This window comes from Mastigoproctus giganteus, chromosome 8 (assembly GCF_048544385.1).
Source record: "Mastigoproctus giganteus isolate SK-2022 chromosome 8, ASM4854438v1, whole genome shotgun sequence".
Classification (NCBI taxonomy): Eukaryota; Metazoa; Arthropoda; class Arachnida; order Uropygi; family Thelyphonidae; genus Mastigoproctus; species Mastigoproctus giganteus.
In genome coordinates, this window is record NC_143582.1 from 109,394,182 (window position 1) to 109,415,390 (window position 21,209).

Consider the following 21,209-nt stretch of genomic DNA (forward strand, 5'->3'; position numbering starts at 1 on the left):
AGATCTCAAATGGTTGTGGAACCTTGCCTTTTTAACAGATATATGTGAACACCTAAATTTTCTTCATATGAAACTACAAGGACGAGACAAACTTGTAAATAACTTGTATTATAATGTCAAAACATTTGAAACAAAACTGGAGTTATTTAAAAGTCAATTACTTCGTAATAACTTTTTCACATTTTCCATGTTGCGATAATTTATCTAAAAATATGCCTGGTTGTAATTTTTCCACTGAAAATTTTGTTCAAAACGTTGGTTTATTGCAGGAAAATTTTGCGGCTTGATTTTCTGATTTTAAAAATAATTCAAAAGGTGTTTGAACTTTTGCAAAATCCGTTTGACGTACATAATTTTGCAAGAAAGGTTACATCAATTTTCGGAAGTACATGTGAGAAGACCTTTTCAAAAATGAAATATAACTTACGATCACGTCTAACTGACTCGCATTTACATTTACCTTTTAAGAATTGGAACTAGTACTTTAAAATCCGATATTATGAAACTTAGTCGCACTCTACAACCACATTCATCGCATGAATGTGGTTGTAGAATGCGACATTAATTATAATTTTGTTGTGTTGCTGACTGTATTTTTGTGATTAGCACAATAAATAAGTAATAGTTAAATTTTGATATAAACAAACTGGTATATTTTATATTACATATCCATCGATTTATTTTTGAATCTGTAGATCAAAAGTAGGTATAAAATTCGTTTCTCTGCATTCTCCGGCCCACCAAATATTCTAAAAATTCATGTGGCTCGCTTCTCTAAAAGTTTGGGTACCCCTGATCTAGACGTTAATCATCACTCAACTGACAATTATTTCTTTGTGCTCGATGTAAGGAGCGAAGCGATCTGAAATTAAAACTTGGTATATTACTAAATCAATCTGAGTGACTGAAGAAACCAGAACTTGCCCTAGAGACAAGTGGGAACTCATCACAGACCCAATTATCTAGTGATGCATCTCTGATTCGGGCCTCAGAACACAATAGTAAAGTGCATACTGCTCTGATTCAACAGGATTTAACTTTATTGGGAGATTCGATTGGCAGGGAAACGGGTAAAGTTTTTTGTAATAAGGACAGACGGACTAAAACCAGACTGTCTCTGCTGGGAGCAATAATTACTGATGTCACCAGATTGTAGGATTTTAAGGGGAGGTGATAAAGGGTAAAAAGAGCATTAATATTCATTTGGAAATTAATGATGTTAAAGGTACCCGAACTGATTTCTTGAATAAATACAGAATCAGCTGAAAAAGAGGCAGCGAGTTAAGTCAATGTATGTCTCTGCAGTTCTTTCCAGGTATAATAGGAGGGACCATATGCTGAAAACCTTTCCGATTAATTCAAGACTTGAAGGACTCTGCAAAAGTACCGAGATGAAATTATCAGTGTGGCCCGCACTTGTAGGTGGGAAGGAATCGATTTTGCAGAGGAGAAACACATTAGAACACAGGTGATGCAAAGAGATTTTTTAAGCTATTCTCAGTGATATTTGTCAATATCATTGAGGATAGCTTTAAGGTTCAGAGAACTGCTAGTTGAAGGGTAATGATGACGTAGTCACTGTAACGCTTGCACACATCAAGAATTCTTGCTTGTTGCCACAACAGTCGATATTGGCAGGATAGGCAGAGGATAGCGTTGCTTCAAAAGAACAGGAACGTCATGCTAGGGAAAAAAAGTGTAAATAACTTCGTGTGTGTCACGATAGTGAACTATTCACGAACACTTAGTTTTAACTGTATCTAAGTAATGTCAGGAGAGTCTTCAATAAAATGAGGGAATTCTAATTTATGTTAGAACAAATACATGAATCATTAGTTGTACTACGATAAACAAAAAGATAAATGAAGTGCATTAGTAAGAGACAATTCCCTTACCAATACACTACATTTGTTGAAAGTATACAAAATGTTTTGGTTTAACAACACAGCCAGCGAAATCGTGCATATACTATATGTAAATCAGAATTAATCACGCTCACTATTGCACTTGAAATTTACCCAAATTACTCACATAAACCACTGCGTATCATCAGAATTTGTGATGGCATGCGTTTTAGAGCGATAGTGAGTTAACGGTATAGGTGATACATCCTATTTGAAGCAAACCACACCGCGGCTTGCTTCAAATAGCATTACAAGAAGAGCTGGCCAAAGTCGCCCGAAGGCTACGTTAACCAGAATAGACGGCTATCTGGCTCTAACAGCAAGACGGAATTCTATGATATTCTTGCTCTTGAGGTTGCCGAAGCCACAGGTGAGAACATTTTCAACAGGACAGTATTAAGAAGGCTCAATTCAGGTAGACCCTATGCAAGGAAGCCAGTGATTTGTATCCCATTAACCCCAAACCGCCACAGAGCTCGTCGAAAGTGGTGCCATGAATACGTGACTTGGAGTCCTGACATTGAGTGCAGTTATGTTCTCTGATTTAGTCTCATTTGAGCCTGCAAATAGATCCTACACGATATTTCACCTGGAGATAACGAGAAATGCGGTACCATCCCTCCAACATAAGAGAAAGGAACACCTATGGTGGAGGCAGTGGTCTCCAATGATCAACAACCGCATCCCTCTTCATGTTTTTCATAGAAGTACCGAAATTGCGCGGAAGTTCTGAGAACAGATCCGCGAACCCTATGTGCCGCTTTTTAGTAGTGCGGTTGGCCCAGATTTTCTTTTCATACACGACTATGCCACTACACATAGAGCTCAACTGGTGGAGGAATATCTTGAAGATAAAGATGTCCACCGACTGCCGAGGCCACCACGATCACTAGACTTAAATCAGAACGAATGTTTGGGAGACTCTTCTGCGTCGCATTACACGCCGACAGCCAACTCCTTGGTCACTTCATGAGCTGAAGTAAGAATGGGATTTGTTGAAACAGAATCTTATAGACACCCTTATATGGAGCATGTTTCGCTATCTGGCTTGTTTAACGTTGGAGGAGATCATACGCCGTCGTGATATCACGTGACCATATTTTCGATCATCTTCTATCGACTTCTATAATGTGGCCTTTTTGGTAATTCTTATACAACACCTATAAATGTCCCTTATACTTGTCCGAAGTTTCTCACGCTCCTCATTTCATCTCTAGTGTATGGTACACCACCAAACCAAATTTTGTCCCTCTTGTCCCTCTTCATCGCAAGCACCACCTTTTCTACCCGTTCATTAATTTTGTCGAACAGTGTGGTAACAAAGGAACTGGATGCAAAAAAAAAGATCATTTTGGCACATCTTAGATTTTAGAGAAGCTTACCTGCTGTACAAAAGAGAGAGAGAGAGAGAGGGGAGGGGGGTTATTAATGGGCATTGCTCTTCGTGGATTAATGTTATTGGTAGAGTCGCTCAGGATTCAGTGCAGGGCCCACTGTTGTTTTCGATATTTATTAATGAACATTATGAGGATCTATCAGGATTAATGTCTAAGTTTGCAGATGATACAAAGCTAGTGAGTCGTTAATGACAATAATCAAGGTTAATGCAACAAGGTCTAGAAAAATTAGGCAGATGGGCTGAGAAATGGTAATTGAAGTTTAAAATTGACAAATTCATATATATATACTGCATATGGGTGGAAGTAATCTACTGCATATGGGTGGAAGTAATCCTAGATTACTTCCTAGATTACGTACCAGGATGTAGATCTACTGGAATTGGTGCACAGAAGGGCAACGACACTAGTGAACGGAACAAAAGGGTGCTCTTGCCAGGAAGGCTTCACTAGAAACCTTTGAATCGATTGAATAAGCCCAATGCTGATGGAATCCTTCCTCTTGCTTAGGCTATACAGACGAGGAGTCATAAATTGAAGAAGAATGGTTGCACAATAAATATGCGCACGTTTGCCTTCAGCCAGCAGATAATTGGTATTTGGAACAAATGTCCATCTGATGTTGAGAAAGTTGGTAATTTCAATAAAGGAAGAACTAGACAAACTGCTATATAGACAGGTTGTTGTTGTTGTTTGTTTGGTTGGTTTTTAGGAGCATTAGCAACTAAGGCCATATTGCTCCGGGATATGCGGTGGTCATTCCTTGACCTTTCCGCATCCTCCGTATTTGGTGGTGACGGGCTCGAACCCCGGTCTAATCAAGAAGCGTGTGCTACGCACTGCTGCTCCTTCCCACCTGGCTACGGAATATAGACAGGTGATTTGCGAAGTGCAGTGTTATTATATCTCATATCTCGCAAATTACCTGTCTATATAGTAGTTTGTCTAGTTCTTCCTTGAATTTATATATATATATATATATATATATATATATACACAGGGTGATTCACTACCAGTGCGACAAACTTGCAGGAGGTGTAGGGGGCACAAAGACGAATCGGAATCACATTGCACGGTCCGAAATGCTTTCGTCATGCGGTAGAGGACGTTGAACGGGAGGTCGCGTGAACAGCGATCCCGCTGAAAGTCAGCATTTGCGAACCGTTTCTGTTGAAGAAACCAAGTAGCAAAAGTCCTCCGGAGTGGATAACCCGCAGGCTCCAATGATTGGACGCGTTGAAGATGGTATGAACTCATTTGGTTTGTTGAGAGTATCCTCCACACAGTGGATTGGGAAATACCCAATCGTTGGCCTATCGCTCGAGTACTCGTACTCGGATTGCCTTCTGCAAGACGTAGGACATTCTCCTCATTGTCTGGCGTCCTCGTCGCTCGCTCTCGATTCATAGTACCTCTCGTGAAACAACCAGTCTCACGTAACCTTCTGTGCACACGTGCGAAAATCGTATGATGAGGAGCACGCCTGTGCGGGAAACGTTCCTGGTACAAGCGCAGAGCGGCTCGCCCGTTACAGTCCGCAGCTCCATACGCGAGATGCATGTCGGCCAGTTCAACGTTTGAATACTCGTCCATCCTACTTCCTCGGAAACCGGTTCGCAAATGCGGACTTCCAGCGGGATCGCTGTTCACGCGACCTCCCGTTCAACGTCCTCTACCGCATGACGAAGGCATTTCGGACACTGCAATGCTATGTGATTCCGATTCGTCTTTGTGCTCTCTACACCTCCTGCAAGTTTGTCACACTGGTAGTGAATCACCCTGTATATATATTTCCACTACTAACACTAAATTCTAGGGATAGGAAGCAGATGCCATCCAATCCTACAGGCCGTTCCAAACCGGTTAAAGCTATCTGATCGGTTCCTACCCGTGCAAATGCTGCAAGACATGCAGTCCTTGGACGGCGACCTCTACAAATTCGCAGTCGATAAGGAATATAAGCAGAAAGTACTCGGTCGACTTCCTTCCCAGGCCCACGTCAGAGGACATCAGAACATGCTTCCGGGGACCTATCCATCTCCATTACTGTCATGGATCCATCACCCCAGTGTTCAAACCTTTCTGGAGTCATAATGCTTTTTTTTTCTCCTTTTTTTTTTTTTTTTTGTATTTATTATGTTGTGTAATTTCTTTTATGCAAACCCCTGGCTTGTAGCCGTGAAGAGAGTTGTATACAGCAATGTGCCTTCTATATATAATAAAGAGTTCTTCTTTTCTATATATATATATATATATATATATATATATATATATATTATTTTTTTAATTATTATTATTTTTGCCGTTACAGCATAAGCGTGCTTATTTGCATTGTTTTCCACTACTAACACTAAATTATAGGGTTGGAAGCAGATGCCTTCACGCTACATGTGATGACACAGGAATTATTACCAAGATATGATCGCGCTGTCCTTAGAAGATGAAGAAAGAGGTTGCAGTTATTAAAGGTAAAAGCATGGGGGTTAATTTCAGGAGGCATAAGTTTTGTAACCTATGCCAGTTTATTATAATACATGGCTAATATCAGCTGGCCAGATAGACAGAGCGAGCGGGATGAATTCATTAGAATTATAAAACATCTTTAAAGCAATAACCATAAAAGCCGTGAATGCATATATACCGTTACGAAAATGCACCAGATGGATGCCGAGCTTGAAAAAGGTAGGGTTAGGCAGTCAAATAGAGTAGAAAAGATGGTACGGGAAAGTTGGGGAGCGATGAAAAGTGCCGAGGCTTATAAACGCTCGAAGTTGATCCTAACAATACTGCAGAAAAGGTTACGTTGACAAATTACTAAGAGAAAAGAACGGGAACAAGAAGTTTTTTATGTAAGTAAATACCAAGAAGAAAACGAATAATGTCAGATTTTGCATGATAGGCGTGGAAAAGTCCTAGATAACCCAGCTGATGAACAGAACAGGTACATCGCATCGATCTTTAACAAGTGAGTGATCCTTTATGTACAGAAGAGGATGTACGAATGAAGCCGAGCAGTATAAAATAAGCGATACTGAAATTACAGATGATTGCCTATAAGGAAATCTTTGGTACGAAAGATTTCCTTGTAAGCAATCATAGGAGCACTTACGGTGGAGGCAGTGTTCTCGTGTGGGGCGGAATAATGATCAGCGGCCGCATCCCTCTTCCATGTTTTCAAAGGACTCTTGAAAGGGTCCAAACACGAGTAACCCTCTTGGTGAGATCCTCAGAATTCCATCCATTCGAAAGACTTTGAATATGTGAGCTGCAGAGCTTGATAACTAGGCACCTTAGAAGAGACGTGATTGAGATCTATAAGACTGAGAGGGGGTGGGACAGTAAAATGAAATAACAAATTTTCACCTTTATAAATGATGCATTAGAGACTATGTAAACAGGTTTAGATTGAATTACTGGAAGTTTTCTATTAACCACCAGTGAGTTGCTGATTACTGCGCTGCTCGACAAAATTAACATTTTATTTTTATTGTGAGTAGTATCACCGAAGGTGAATATTTCCTATAATGAGCAACCTGGCATGCAAATTCCGAGTATCCAATAGAAATCGATCTACCACCTTACAGACCCGCACATGATGCAAATTATTCATGCCTATAAAAATACGGGATATGGTCACATCACTTAACTCCGTTTTTTGGCTTGCTCAGTGGGATAGCCACATCCCCAGTACTCAGGATCGCAGAGATTCGTCGTTTAGATGATTCTTTGAAATGGCAGGCCGTTGAACGACTTGAAGCCGGGCAGTTGCAGGGAGAGGTGTCACGAAGTGTCATCTCGGCACTATGGAAGCAGTTTCAGGAACATTACGAGAAAAGATGGCCAAGGTTGCCCGAGGGCTATGTCAATCAGAACACTGCGCTCTCTGGCTCTAACAACATGAAGGAACCCTAGGGTGTTCTGCCATCAACTGTCTCTTGAGGTTGCTGCGACCACAGGTGTAACCATTTCCAACCGGATTGTGCTAAGAAGGCTCAATTCAAGTGGACTCTACGCAAGGAAGCCAGTGGCCCCATACCGCCGCAGAACTCGAAAGTGGTGCAATGAACATGTGACTTTGAACCCTGACAAATGGGGAACAGTTTTGTTCTCTGATAAGTACCGTTTTAGCCTACAAACAGATTCTAGACGTTACTTCATCTGGAGACAACGAGCAACGCGGTATCATCCCTCCAACATTTGAAATATGAGCATGGAGGCGCTGTTCTCATGTGGGGAGGAATAATGATTAGCGGCCGCATTCCTCTTCATGTTTTTGATAGTGATACCGTAACTGCGCAGAGGTATTGTACTGAAAACAGATCCTCGAACCTTATGTGCCACTTTTTTAGGGGTGCGGTTGCCCCAAATTTTCTTTTCATGCAGGATAGCGCCACTGCATATAGAGCTCAAGTGGTGGCGGAATATTTTTAAACTGAAGATATCAACGACTGCCGTGTCCATCACCAGACCTATCGAACATGTATGGGATGCTCTTGGGAGTGCACACTGACAGCCAACTCCTCGGTGGCTTGGCGAGCTAAGATCCGCGCTGATGGCAGAATGGGATTTGTTGTCACAGAATCTTATAGAAACCCTGATATCGAGCATGGTTCGCCACTGTCAGGCTTGTTTAGTCGTTGGAGGGATCATACGCCGTATTGATGTTATGTGACTATATTTTCGAACATTTTGTATCGACTTCTGTAATGTGACCTTTTTGGTAATTCTTATACAACCCCAGTTGAAGGAATGGACAGATAAAAATGTGGAACAAATTATTTCATGATGTTTATGACAAATGCTGATCGCCAACCCCTGATGGGACGGAAACATTATGATGATACAAACCCTATAAATATCCATTAAACATGTTACAAGTTTCTCGCTGTGCTGTCTGCTCATTTCATCGTTATTTCCTGGTGCACCACCATACCAAATTCTGTCCTGCTTCATCCCAAGCTACACCATATTTTCTACGTGGTCTCTTAATTTTTTCTAGCAGTGTAGAAAAGTTATCTCCGTGGGCAGTTAAGGCTGACTGCTTGGGAATTCAAAGCTCAACTGAATCAACAACGTGAGGAGGGAAACAGATTGTTAATGTGACCTATTCTTTTTTAGTATTTAAATTTTATTTCTTAATTTTATTTATTTTCTGACTAGTGCACTAGTTCCCTGTATTGATCACTTTTCTGACCTATTCCACTCGTTTTTCCAGGAAAGAACGTTCACAATGTGGTTGGCTTCCATGGTCTTTAATTCGGTCCATTGAATAGGAGTGGACAGTTCGTTTCTGACCCATGGCCGATTCATACTTTTCATTTCTTAGTACTGAAAAGAGCTCAAAATAAACAGAACTGGTTGCCATAGAGATTAGTTCGCATTTATTTTCTCCTGGTAGCTGCTAGGGTTTCGAGCTAGTGACAGACAAATGAAAGAAGATTGATGGGAAAGTTTATTTATTTAAATCCTTGCTAGTACGGAGGACGTCATTATTTCTCTATACAAGACGATAGTTAGACCGCATTTGGAATATTGGAATAGTTTTTCGGGTTCAGGAGAAGTCTGGCCACACCTGAATAACAGACAGACCTTCAGCAGGGAGTTCAAGGAAGGAAGATCAGATTAATGATGAGTTCAAATTGATGCGCATATGAAGAACGGCTTAGATGGGGACTGCAAAATTTGACGACTATTCATCTGAAGGAGGGGGGGAGGTTGTTGTAGGGTTTTAGGAGCATCAGCGACTAAGGCCGTATTGCTCTGTGTATACTGTATTGCGTGTATTCTGAGGTCGGTTTTATGGAAGAAAACCCAGAGTTTCCGGGAGAAAAAACCATTCTACCTTCGCCTGAGACCGATTAACTCAGCCATCTTGTGAAAAAGGCCCGTAAAATTCTTCCCGTCATCGACGAGACTCGAATTCAGGTCTTTTCCACCCGGTATCGGGGGGGAAGATGGAGATTCTACCAACTGTTCTAACCACGAGGACATCTGAGGTGAGATCTGATTGCGGTGTATAAGACGTTGAATGTGTTGAGTAAAATGAATGCGAGAACGTGTTTTGTCCCTCGTAGCAAAGGTGATAACAGGAAGCAAAAATATGAAATATCGGGAAATAGCGGAAGAGTAGATGTTCTAAAACACACATAGGCAGCTGGTTGTCGAACACTGGAATAAGTTATCTCCCAAGTGAGTAAATTTGGATGATTGCCTTGTGAGAATGGGAATATTCGGTTTTGCTTTATTGTTTTATATAGTTATTATTTTCTTAGCCCTCCGGAGCAGCTTAGTGGGCACTATACATCACCACCTGTCTGGGTTCGATTCCTGTAGACGACTGGAAGAATTTTTGAAGTCCTCGTCATTCGAGGGTGTAATTAGTTGATCTGAGGTGGTGGGAATACTTACTTTTCCAAGTGAGTTATTCCGGGTTTTTCAGCTGTTACAACACGTAAATCAGATCACGAACACACACACACACACACACACACTTCTTCCTACTGTACACGATGTTTCATGGCCCCGGTCACTGGAAAAATAATTAGAGAAACCTAGACAGGAGTAAAATGAGATAAACACAAAAAAAAATTCAGATTCAATAAAAAGTAACTTTATTTATTCTCTCATTTATTAGTATATTTATAAATTCTTATAAATGTACACACATCTATAAGAGATGCTAGAAATGAGGTCCTTGTGCATCTATATACACTTTTGTGCACGTGTAATCATATTAAAGGTGACCAGATGCAAAACAGGAACGTTGATAGCCTCGATGTTTCTTCGAATATTGTCCTTCAGTTCATTTATTGTGTGGGGGTTGTGCTCAAACTCTTTCTTTCAAATATCCCCACAGATAAAAGTCACACGCACAGTTGGCAAAGGATTGTGGCCGCAATCCTTTGCCAACTGTTTTTTTTTTTTTTTTGATTTGGTAGTTGTTGGCGCATCGGCTTCTGTGGCCATATTGCACCTCCCAAGGTTTTTGCAGTACTTTGATCCAAGCCCGAGGCGAGAATCGAACCCGCGACCTTTGGGTTGCCGGGCAGGTACTTTACCCACTCGGCTAGCCCGGTCGGCTTGCCAACTGTGCGTTTCTCTGTAAAACTGTCATGAACACATGCCAGTGGTTCACGAGACGTGTGAATGTGGCACCATTCTGTTGAAAATAGCAGTTTTGTCTCTTGTATTCTGTTAACTGAGTGTAGAAGTTCTCAAAAATCTTTGAACATAAACTGCTATGTTCACTGTATTGTCAAAAAATATCGGGGGGACGATTCGATTGCCAGAAACCGCACACCATGCCACGATTTAGTGGTCGTGAAGCGGTCTTTTTTTTTTACTGTGTTTTGATCTTTGTTAGTGGCAGGATTCAATAATGACATTTTCTTGTCGCTTCTCACTGTTAATCTGTAACTTCTTTGTGATGATATCAGCGATGCTTAGTTTAGTTTTAACGACATGCACTAAAGACAGAATAGCTTCTTCTTAGTCAGTTATGACTAACGTTATTAGTGGAGTTCCCCAATGTTCAGTGCAAGGTCCATTGTTATTTTCAATATTTATCAATGATATTGATGAAGGTATAGAAGGCTTAATGTCTAAAATGGCAGATGATACAAAGGTTAGCAGAATGGTTAACAACAGTCTTCAGAGTCAGCTACTGCAACGAGATCTAGGAAAATTGGGTCAATGGTCTGAGAAATGGCAGTTGAATTTTACCATTGACAAATGCCAGTTATTGGACATGGGTGAGAGTAATTTATCAACTGTGTAGTACTACACTCAGGATAGTGGATGATGACAAAAAAAAAAAATTCTGTAGCAGGTACATAATGTGTCCTGCCGCTAGCATATTTAACGTGTTTTACATTTAACAGTCATCGGCAGGCGTTAAAAACTTTTAAATTTTCAGATATTAATAAAATTCATTGATAATAATATAACAATGTTTTTATTTTATTAATAATAATTACATATCTGTTACTGAAGGTCTGTGATGACTAAAGTAGGATATATAATTTTTACATTGAAGAGATCACGACCAAATACACCATCTATAGTCGTTCCATTACGTGTAGTATTTATCGAAAAATCTGATGTCCAAGTTGAAGAATGTTTTCATAAATGTGCACAACTCTTTTCCAGCTTCCCTCAGACTGTAATTGTAAAGAAAAACATTACATTCAATCCGAAAACACCAGGTGACTTGAAACCAAATGCGTTTTAGAATTAGCGAATTTCCGAAAGTTTTTTTTTTTTTGTATCTTAAAACCTTAATATATCTGTTTCTAAATTCCTTAGCTTTCCAACGATATGCTATACGTCCACATTATCTCGTTTATTGGGTGAGAAAATTTCCTTGATCACATGTTCACATTTTTCACTATCCTGAAAAAACTACTGTAATTTTCAAAGGTTTGAAAGTTTTTCCCTCTAGTATAGAGCTGAGAAAGCTCCGTGCAAAATTTCATTAAATTTGGTCCAGTAGAAGATAAAATATTGTTTCCATCATACAAGTATGATTAAAACCACACAAGTTGCAATAATTCGCTTCTGGTGGAAGCTGAAGATTACGCCACTTCCGTAACGTTTTTCGCATGGCGGTTTTTCGTTACAAAATTTTTTGGAATAACGCCGGTAATAACTGTCGTCAGACAGAAAATTCTCTGAGCAGTGCAGACATACTGCTAGAACAGCTCATGGGGTTTTGTCATGATATACAGAACCTTTGCTAGCAGGGATAAGGAGGTGATTATTCCATTGTTAGGCCGCATCATGAATATTGTACACAGGTCTGTAGGTCTCACTTTAGGTAGGATAGATCTGCTGGAATAGGTGCAGAGAAGGGCAACCAGATTGGTGGAGGGAGCAAAAGGATGCTCTTACAGAGAGAGAGAGAGAGAGAGAGAGAGAGAGAGAGAGAGAGAGAGAGAGAGAGAGAGAGGAAAAAGACTCAGTGCTGCAAATTGCAGCGTCTCGAGACCATTCACCTGCATGGAGATCTGATTGAGGTGTTCAAAGCTTTGAATGGGAGTAAGGTGAATATTAATGGTATTCTTCCACTTGCTGAGACCACACATGTGAGGTGACATAAATTTAAGTTGAGGAACGATGGTTGCAGGACAGATGTGCGGAAGTTTGCCTTCAGCCAGCGGTGGTTGATTGTTGGAACAGGCATTAGTTGGCATGAATATGATCTGTAAAATAAAAGTTTTCATGTGATCCATGGCATTTGGCAGGATACTGAGCAGTCTTTCCTTTTGTTTCATGTAGTCAGTTAACAGATATGCAAAGGTCTGCGAGTTAAAGAGATTCTGCTGACCATAAACACAGTCGATATAATAATTTGCATGGGGGATGTACAGGCGTTTTCGCCATAATGCCCATTTTTTTTCCATATTTTTGATAGAAAGTGGCGCTACAAATTTTCGTTCTTTTTATTTAAATTTGAAACTTGAACCTGATTTTGCTGATGGTGTAGTGCTTTTCTCATTCTGCTGTCATATCCCCTATGAATTTTCAAGAACGTGTTATTGCTGCATTTTGTGACAGAGCGATGTATTTTTGGTAATCGGGTTAACTTTTGGACTTGAGGGAATGTGAAAATTTCTCTTTCTCTCTCATTCTTGTACGAAATATAATTCTCTGACTTGATTCTAAAAGGGACCAATGCTATTTTTGCGAAAACGGCCTAAGCACATAAGAACATTACTTATAAATATTTTATTATTTTAGGGCTAATATGTAGCTTTTACTGGAACGAGATATGATTTGCAAGCTGGCCGATGTCATTAATGTTTTGAATTCTTTGCCGCGTTCTTTAATGGCCAATATCTAAATTGGCCATTTTAATGGAAGCTGGGCTACAATACAATGATGACATGACTCCTTAGTAAAATAAGTTTAGATGGCCGTTTGTGCTAGTGATACTGTTGTGGCTTAGTGATAAAAGTTAATGATTCTGGACAAAAAAAAAACGTATAAAATTATGTCTTCCAGAGCTAAACGGATATTATCTTTGTGTTTATCTCAAGATAAACAGAACTCTGATGAAGATAGGTAAAACAAATTTGCTTTTTATTTTGGGGTTGTGTTTTCAAGATTGTTTTGAAAGTTCTGAAAAATATTTATCCGGTGAAGAAGATAATGAAAGTACTTATAATGATACTTCATTTAATGAAAAATAAGTACAGGTATTAAAAAATACCTGTACTTCAGAAGAAATCTAGGGTAAGCAAGAAAGTAAAATATGGAAGTGTATCTAGAAAAGGAATTACTGAAAGGGGGGGGGGAATGGGAAAGAACCTTAGAAAAACATAGAAGATGCAAGGAAAAGAATATATAGTACCTTTCCATTAAAGAATATGCCCTCCAGATGACATAATTGAAGTTATCATGTACAGTAACTGTACAAAATAATTTTACTATTGAATATTAGTCATAAACCAGATTATTAATCATAAACCATAAATTTTTAGTATTAGGGCATACACATATGGAACCGATACAGTTCATGCATCCATTGATAAAAGATCAAAAAAAAAAAAAAAAAACACAATAACAACTACAAAATTTCATATCCAAATATTGGGCCAATTTGATACGAATGGTAGGAGGACCCCAGCAATTAAAGTTATAGAAGTTCAGCAAAAGAAGTTCTTAAATTTCAAAGCATTATTGAATGACAATGCATTTCAACGTCGCCAAATAAATACATTGGGAGATGTTATTTGGTCAAAAACTAGATTGATGCAATATCGTCCTAATGAGCCTGGTAAAGTACATTACAAAAATACTTTCAAACCCTTAGTATTCTAATTTAGTATTCTTTATCTGATGAGAAAACATCAGAGATTCATTTCTGTACCACAACAACTTGCACCTATTTCAGAAACACCATTGAAGACACCTGCTTTGAAACTTGAAAATATTAAAGAATTAATACCGTATACTGACGAAAGCAGCCGTTCATATTACGAAATCCTTTTGGGCACTTTATAACCTTCCCCCAAAGCAGAAGAGTAACCAGATGAAGACTTTGATGAAGAAATGGAGTAATAGTTGATTATTTAGTTAAAGTTTATATTTGTAGGATTTCAACTTTTGTTTTTGAACAAATTTTTTGGAAATAATATAATGGCAATAACACGCTTTTATAATATTTTATTCTTACAAAATCGGTCAATGTCAGTGTTAACGTCATTAATTTTCAAAAAATTAAAATAAATAAAATTAAATCTCCATAAAGATGGTTGCGTCTGTATAATAAACTATAAAAAACAAAACAGAAATATACAAGTACCCTTAAAAAGGTCCTACATTCTAATACAATTTCAAACGCCATATACTCAAAACTAGCGATTTCAACATTGGCCGTTTTAGAACCAAACCACAGAATTATAAAATGGCAGCCCTTAATGTATTTTTTTCTCCTCTCTTGATTTGTGGCACCATAATTTTTTAATACTCAACTTTGAGGGGGGGGGAGAAAAAAAAAGGACTCATTTACATGTGGGATGCTATTGTTCTCTGTAGCCTTATAATTATTCTTACGTGCTTTACGCAGACTGAAAATAACACATCAACTTGTTTTTCTCTGTTTCTACATATATTTAGAATGAAAACCAAATTCTCACTTTATTTAGTGTACAAATGATATTGTCACTGTATTTTCAATTTGGGCTTTTTTTTTCTCTCTTTTAAGTTCTGTTTTCCTTCATTCTAATTTTATTTCAAAACTACGGTGTAGCCTGAAAGTGACGACGGTGTTTCGAGATCGTCAAGCGGGCTTGAAACACCGTCAAAGCGTATGTATTTCTGCACCCGTGCACTGCCCACTCGGCTACCGTAGTATAACGTTCTTTCTGACTTGATAAAACTGTATTTTTACTGCGCATTTAGCTGTAATAACATTTTGTTTAAATGTGTGTGGTGTCCGGTTTTTTTTTTTTTTTTTTTTTATGAAAACCCCAAACACGAGAGGTATTAGAACCTATAGTACTTAGTACCGTGCTTAGGTTGGAGGTTGAGAAGACGAAAGAATATATTTGTTGACTTTAGACTTTAACTTCAGTAGACTGTAATTTTCAGGAAATACGTATGAAGGAAGGTTGTTCCAGAAAACGGCAGTTGGATCAATAAACGAGGAAGATGAAAAGTTGGTTCTGTGGATTTGAAGTTGGACAGTAAATGGATGTTGGCAGATGGCGGCACGTGTTCGGACTGTTTTGAAAGAGAGAGCAGGAATTATAGAAGCCAATCCAGAAGAACAGTGCCCATGGAAGTATCTGTAGAAGAGGCATGCAGCAGAAACAGTGCGTCTATGAGAAAGCGAGTGGACAGACTCTGTTAGAGATGAATCATTAATTAACCTAACTGCCCTCTTCTGAATGGAATCAAGAAGCCTGAGAGAGGTTTTGGGGGCTCCACCCCAGATTTCGGAACAATATTCCATGGCTGGACAGATATGAGATTTATACAGAGTGAGCAGCTGTTTGGAAGAAAAGTAACGCCAAGAGCGAAAGAGAAAATAAAGTTTTTTTTTTTTATTATTATTATACAGAGGAAGCAATATTTGTAATGTTCTTGTGCTAAGAGAGATTAGAAGTCAGGGTAATCCCCAATAGGGATATATCAACTTGCCTAGAAATCGGAGTGTCACCAAAGATATGCATAGGAGCAGAAGAATTCTATTTGGGAGATATAAGACAGATATTAGGACTGAAATTAACTAAGTGTTGTCTTTGCCCCACTGGAGAATTACCTGGAGATCGGCATTTAAGGAATTGGTAGCAGATCTTCGAGAAGTTGAAGCTGATTGAGCAGGGCGAGATTTCTCAAACTGGAAAGTGGAATGCAATGTGCTATCATCGGCAAAACTATGGATAGGATTTCCAGTCAATGGAAGAAGGTCATCAATATACAAGAGGAAAAGAATGGGGGAAAGAACTTAACCTTGTGGGTCACCAGCGTTAGTGGAGAAATTAGAAGACAGAAAGCCATCTACCATCATCCTCAGAGAGAAAACAGGATAAATAATTTTAAAAAAAAATTGGCAAACCATAAGATGGAAACTTGTTTAGAAGACCTTTATGCCAAACACGATCGAAAGCCTTTGAAATGTGAAGAGCAACTGCTTGTGTTTCACCAAACGTTTCCATTGAATTTGTCCATAAATGAGTAACATAAGCCAGAATATAACCAGTGGATCGACACTGACGGAATCCATACTGACGAATCGTTGATCAGACGTCAGATTTCTAGATAGTTTAAGCGTTGGCGGTTAATTGATTTCTTCATTACTTTAGAAAGAGTAATTGCAATGGGACGATAACTGGATGGGAGGGATTTGTCACCCTTTTTAGGAACTTTCTCGATATGAGCAAATTTCCAAGCAGAAGAAAAAACACCTTTGAATAATAAAATGAGAAAAGGTGGCAAAGAGCAGGAATAAGTTCAGGAACACAAGTTTTGAGAACAAGTGGAGAAATACCAACAGACAGGACCTGGAACTTTCTTAGCATCAAAATTCGTCAAAATCCTAACATCCTTTTGACGGAAGACCACAGGAAGCATTGATTCGAGCGTGCTGGGAATGGTGGGAGTTGTCTTACCAAGATCATTAATACACGAGTTGAAAGAAAATGGGATGCTAGCAGGTCAGCTTTATCCTTGACTGAAGTGACAATAGAACCATCCAGTTTTGACAAAGGTGGGAGCAGAAATGGGCAAAAGTTGCGGTCAACAGCTCTGACAAGAGACTAGAATGCTCGGCTACCATTAGGGCAAGAACTAAGTTTTTCTACTCTTAGCCTGTTCAAAATCTAGCTAGGACTGATTAATCACTGCTTTACAATTGTTGCGAGCTTTGGTGTTGGCAGAAATGAAACCGAAGAACTGGAAACAAGCCAATTACGATATGCAACATTCTGCTCTTGAACAGCATTAGCACATTTATTGGAAAACCAAGGATTGGTTAAAGGACGAGATTTTAAGTGGAGCGTGGAACGAAGGATTCCATTCCTACAAGAATAATTTCACTGACACGATCTGAGCAATTGTTGACATCGGAAGTTTTGAAATAGAAATCTGACCGAGAAAAAGAAATCTCGCAGGTCATCTCAAACGCCGCGAGGTTGGGAATAGCCATGAGATAAAGGCTCCATTGGAGAAGAGAAGAGAATCACTTGGTGATTCCTAAATACATCCCTCTAACGTCACAAAACAACATCAATAGCACAATTATAAAACAGTATTAATAGAAATTTAAGAGGTATTTGGTGGAATCAAGCAAACAGGAAAAATCCCAAGTCAGTATGGGGAAAATTCACAGCGCCATTTATCAACAAAAACAAACTAAAGGAATTATGGGTAAAATACCCGGACATACTGTATGCAAAGGCTAACTCGCCTGTAATTGAGTACTTCATTATCTGTTATGGGACTTACTCTCAACCCCCTGCATATCTACTTCAGCAAATAATTAACGGAGGAAACTGGGGGGGAGGGAATTCGCGACAGTGAATTTGACTTATTTTTTCCAAGTCTTCATTTTCCTCTCCATTCAGCATCTAAATAATGACAAATTAAACTGGATTTTAAATAAAGAAACAGATTAACAAAGCATTACAGTTTATTGGGTTATGAAACTTGATATAAAAATGTACGCATACCGAATAGTCCATGCATGCGGCTCAGTATGCATTTATTGTAGCAAACCGATAACATTGTTATTTATAACCGTAAGAGCATCAGCAAGCATCCTTTGACTAACTGCGATGAACTACTAGAACGATATGACACTTCGTATTCTGAAAAGAAAAAAAAATCATTGGTTTTATATATTTACAATGCATAATATAGTATAAATATATAACAACAGATTATACCAAGAGTAGAGCTATAAACCAAGAAGCAGAGAAAGGATAATATACCACGACACTTTCGGATTATCATTGACTTAAACAATTTGCTTTATTTGGTGTTATGAAGAGGAATCTGAAAAACAATATGTACTTCTGAGGCAGGCAATCGAGTACGTACTTCAAATCACGATTTGTAGAGAAAATATAAAGTATAAGACAGTCTAATCTGTCTAGGACAAGCACGAATGACATAAATATCTTGCTGAGTGTATGTTTGATTAACTCGCCTTAATAAATTCATTAGACTTTCTTGTTCTAATGTTAGTTAAATTGCCAACGCGATCTCTGTACCATTCTCATCTCTTTTACAATTGGTTCCTCAATTTCATAATCAAATATTAAGACTTTTGAATTTCCTTATATCAACAAATAGCAAAATTTCGTTTCTCGATACTGCAATAGTTTATTAGCTGGGGATTAATCTCCGCACCGAATCTTGTATATAGCCAGTGGCGTATCATCCTATAGGGCAGGGCACATGGAACAGTCGATCATGGCCCTAGTTCGGGGAGGGGCACAGTGGCGCATCATGATAACACACCACTACATATATGTATGAACACTGTATTCTGAAAATAAAATTAAAACTTTTATGTTTAAAACAACTCAACTTGATTCTTGTTTTTACATAAATATATAATAATAACTTTATTTAACATCAATTTGCTATACACAGAACGAATAATTTGGCGAGTTCCAGAGGGTCCGCGAAATGGACCCTCCGAAACTGGTCTACGGACCTCCAGGGATCCACGGACTCAAGTTTGGGAAACTGCTGATGTAGGAGATTGTGTGGGGGAGGAGACGATTAGGTTGGGTCGTTAGTACGTGTGGTGCACAAATGAAACATACATATATCCTATCTGAAATTTCGTATATTCTGTGGTTGGTTTACCATGTTTTGCGAGAAGAAAAACCAGTTTCGGGGAGGGGAGAACTCATGGAAACGACGATGACCACAACATTGGCGGCGATTTGAAAATATCTTTTTCAAAAAATTTCCTACCCCCTGGACAGGATTAGAACCATGCCTTTTCTGCACAGTGCGGACGAACGGTGATCAACCGCTCTGAGCCAATGCGATGAGACAGGGAATTTTAATGTCTCATTTTAATAGTACGTTCTGCTGTTTATAACCAGGGATGGGCCCCTCACAACCAGTTTATAGTATTCATACGCTCATGGCTGTGATTTAAGCTTCCGGCAGACTAGTGCGGTTTTTTTTAGTTTGCTTTTTTCTCATTTCTCTGAGTTTGGAACTACAGCCATATCCTCCCGTGAGCACTTGTTATCATTACGCAAACTCAAAACCAAATTAGAGGCTGATGGATATAACATCCATAATCGTTGGCAAACCTCTCATTGAAGACCGTGGAAGAGGACAACTATCAACGCGAATCTGATATGCGATGATGAATATCAGATCTTGTAGTCTTCACGTTATTTATCTGTTTATTTGAAAAGTCTCATTTTCGCACCTTTTCCAAAAAAATCTTTTATTGATGAATGTGTTTCTTAATGTACCTTAGAAATGCGAGAAATTAATGTTTCATAATAACAATTAAAATTGATTTATAGAAACCAAACTATTCACACACTTTGCACACCACGATAAATAATTAAAATAAACGAGCATTACCATTACCTGACCCTTTACAGGATTCATGTTCACATGCATAATGTTTAATCTTGTTCACATGCATAATGCATATGAACAAGAATCCGGTAAAGGGTTTGTAACGTGGTGCAAGTCTGTTGAAATTATTTGTATTGCGGTGTTCAAAGTTTATTTCTTGGCTGATAACACCCGCAAAGAAAACGTCTCATTCAACGACATGATTAAGGCCAAAATTGATATCAATATCATAAACTAAATCCAATGGTCTCTCAAATGATTGCCCATTGCCGTGCAATGAATTAGAAACATCCGGAACCCGGATTGTGTGTACCTGTAAACGGTCCCAGCGGTTCCCAACAAAACTGCGAGAAGTGTCACTATGAAGGAGCAAAATCTGCCTAAGCCAGATGAAGGTATGAGCAATGTGGGTATTGTGAATAGGGTGTTATCCATCTGGCCATTCAGTTACTGGAAGGCCCCAACACAAGAAAGGGGAATTCCAGCATCTCAACGGCACGAGGAGCCGGGCCCAGTCAGTAGAGGGATGCCTGTCAGAGTGCCCCCCCCCCCAGAAGAGCAAGGAAGGAAAGGATGAGGATATTAAAGGGTTACACAAGGTTGAGTTGAGCCCACAGGGAAGGGGCCCAAAACGAAAGGGGTCAAGAAACCACTAGAGAACATCCTAATAAAAGGTTGACGTGAGAACAGCAGAAAAGGCTCATTTTCTGTTCTGCAAGGGGTAAGAGTAGGTCTCAGGAAAGGGTCTGGGCCTAGATATCCATGCCAAACTAAATCCAAAAGGTTTGCCAAGCCACTGAGCCATGAGATTAATGGCGAAATCCCGTGCTAGAACGTAAGCACCAGCAGAAATAGAGATCCTACCCCAATGGGGTTAGTAAAAGGAGAGTCTGGAAGATTCACGGATATAAAACTGGCCCCAGAACGCTTGAGAATTAGTCAAACTTTAAACATAATATAATAATGAATAGGAAATCTCACACTAATCATGTGCAAGGGTCCCAGACTGTCACTATACGGTTCAGAGAACCTCTGACGCCGAGTCAGAGTTGCTTTTGCACTCACTATTTGGTTCAAATGTATGTTATTTAGGGATGCTCAGAAATATTTTGAAAAAGAAGTCTTGATATAGGAGAGAAAATGTTCTTGACGTTATTTTTTGCATTATCGCTTAAGTATTATAACTTCGATTTTTCAAGATTACCGCAGTGAGGATTTTGGAAGAAAAATAATTATCATTTTACCAGAAATTTCATGTTGTAATTAAAATTAACCGGCACACGGCTGTGTGTTGAAAATAATTTAATTCAAAACCGGCACACGGATATGTGTTGAGTTCACGTAA

The 21,209-nt window shown here is 39.0% G+C and overlaps 1 protein-coding gene across 2 annotated transcripts in view; it reads right to left on the reverse strand.

The window, feature by feature from the left end:
• Window positions 1-17,951: 17,951 nt before the first annotated feature.
• LOC150081764 (alcohol dehydrogenase class-3-like) overlaps window positions 17,952-21,209 on the reverse strand; it is a 76,050-nt gene continuing 72,792 nt past the window's right edge. For both annotated transcript variants that reach the window (XM_090379626.1, XM_090379627.1), the window contains exon 11: window positions 17,952-18,114. In XM_090379626.1, the coding sequence (XP_090235752.1) occupies window positions 18,090-18,114 (25 nt within the window). In that variant the 3' untranslated portion in view covers window positions 17,952-18,089. The remainder of the gene's footprint in view (window positions 18,115-21,209) is intronic.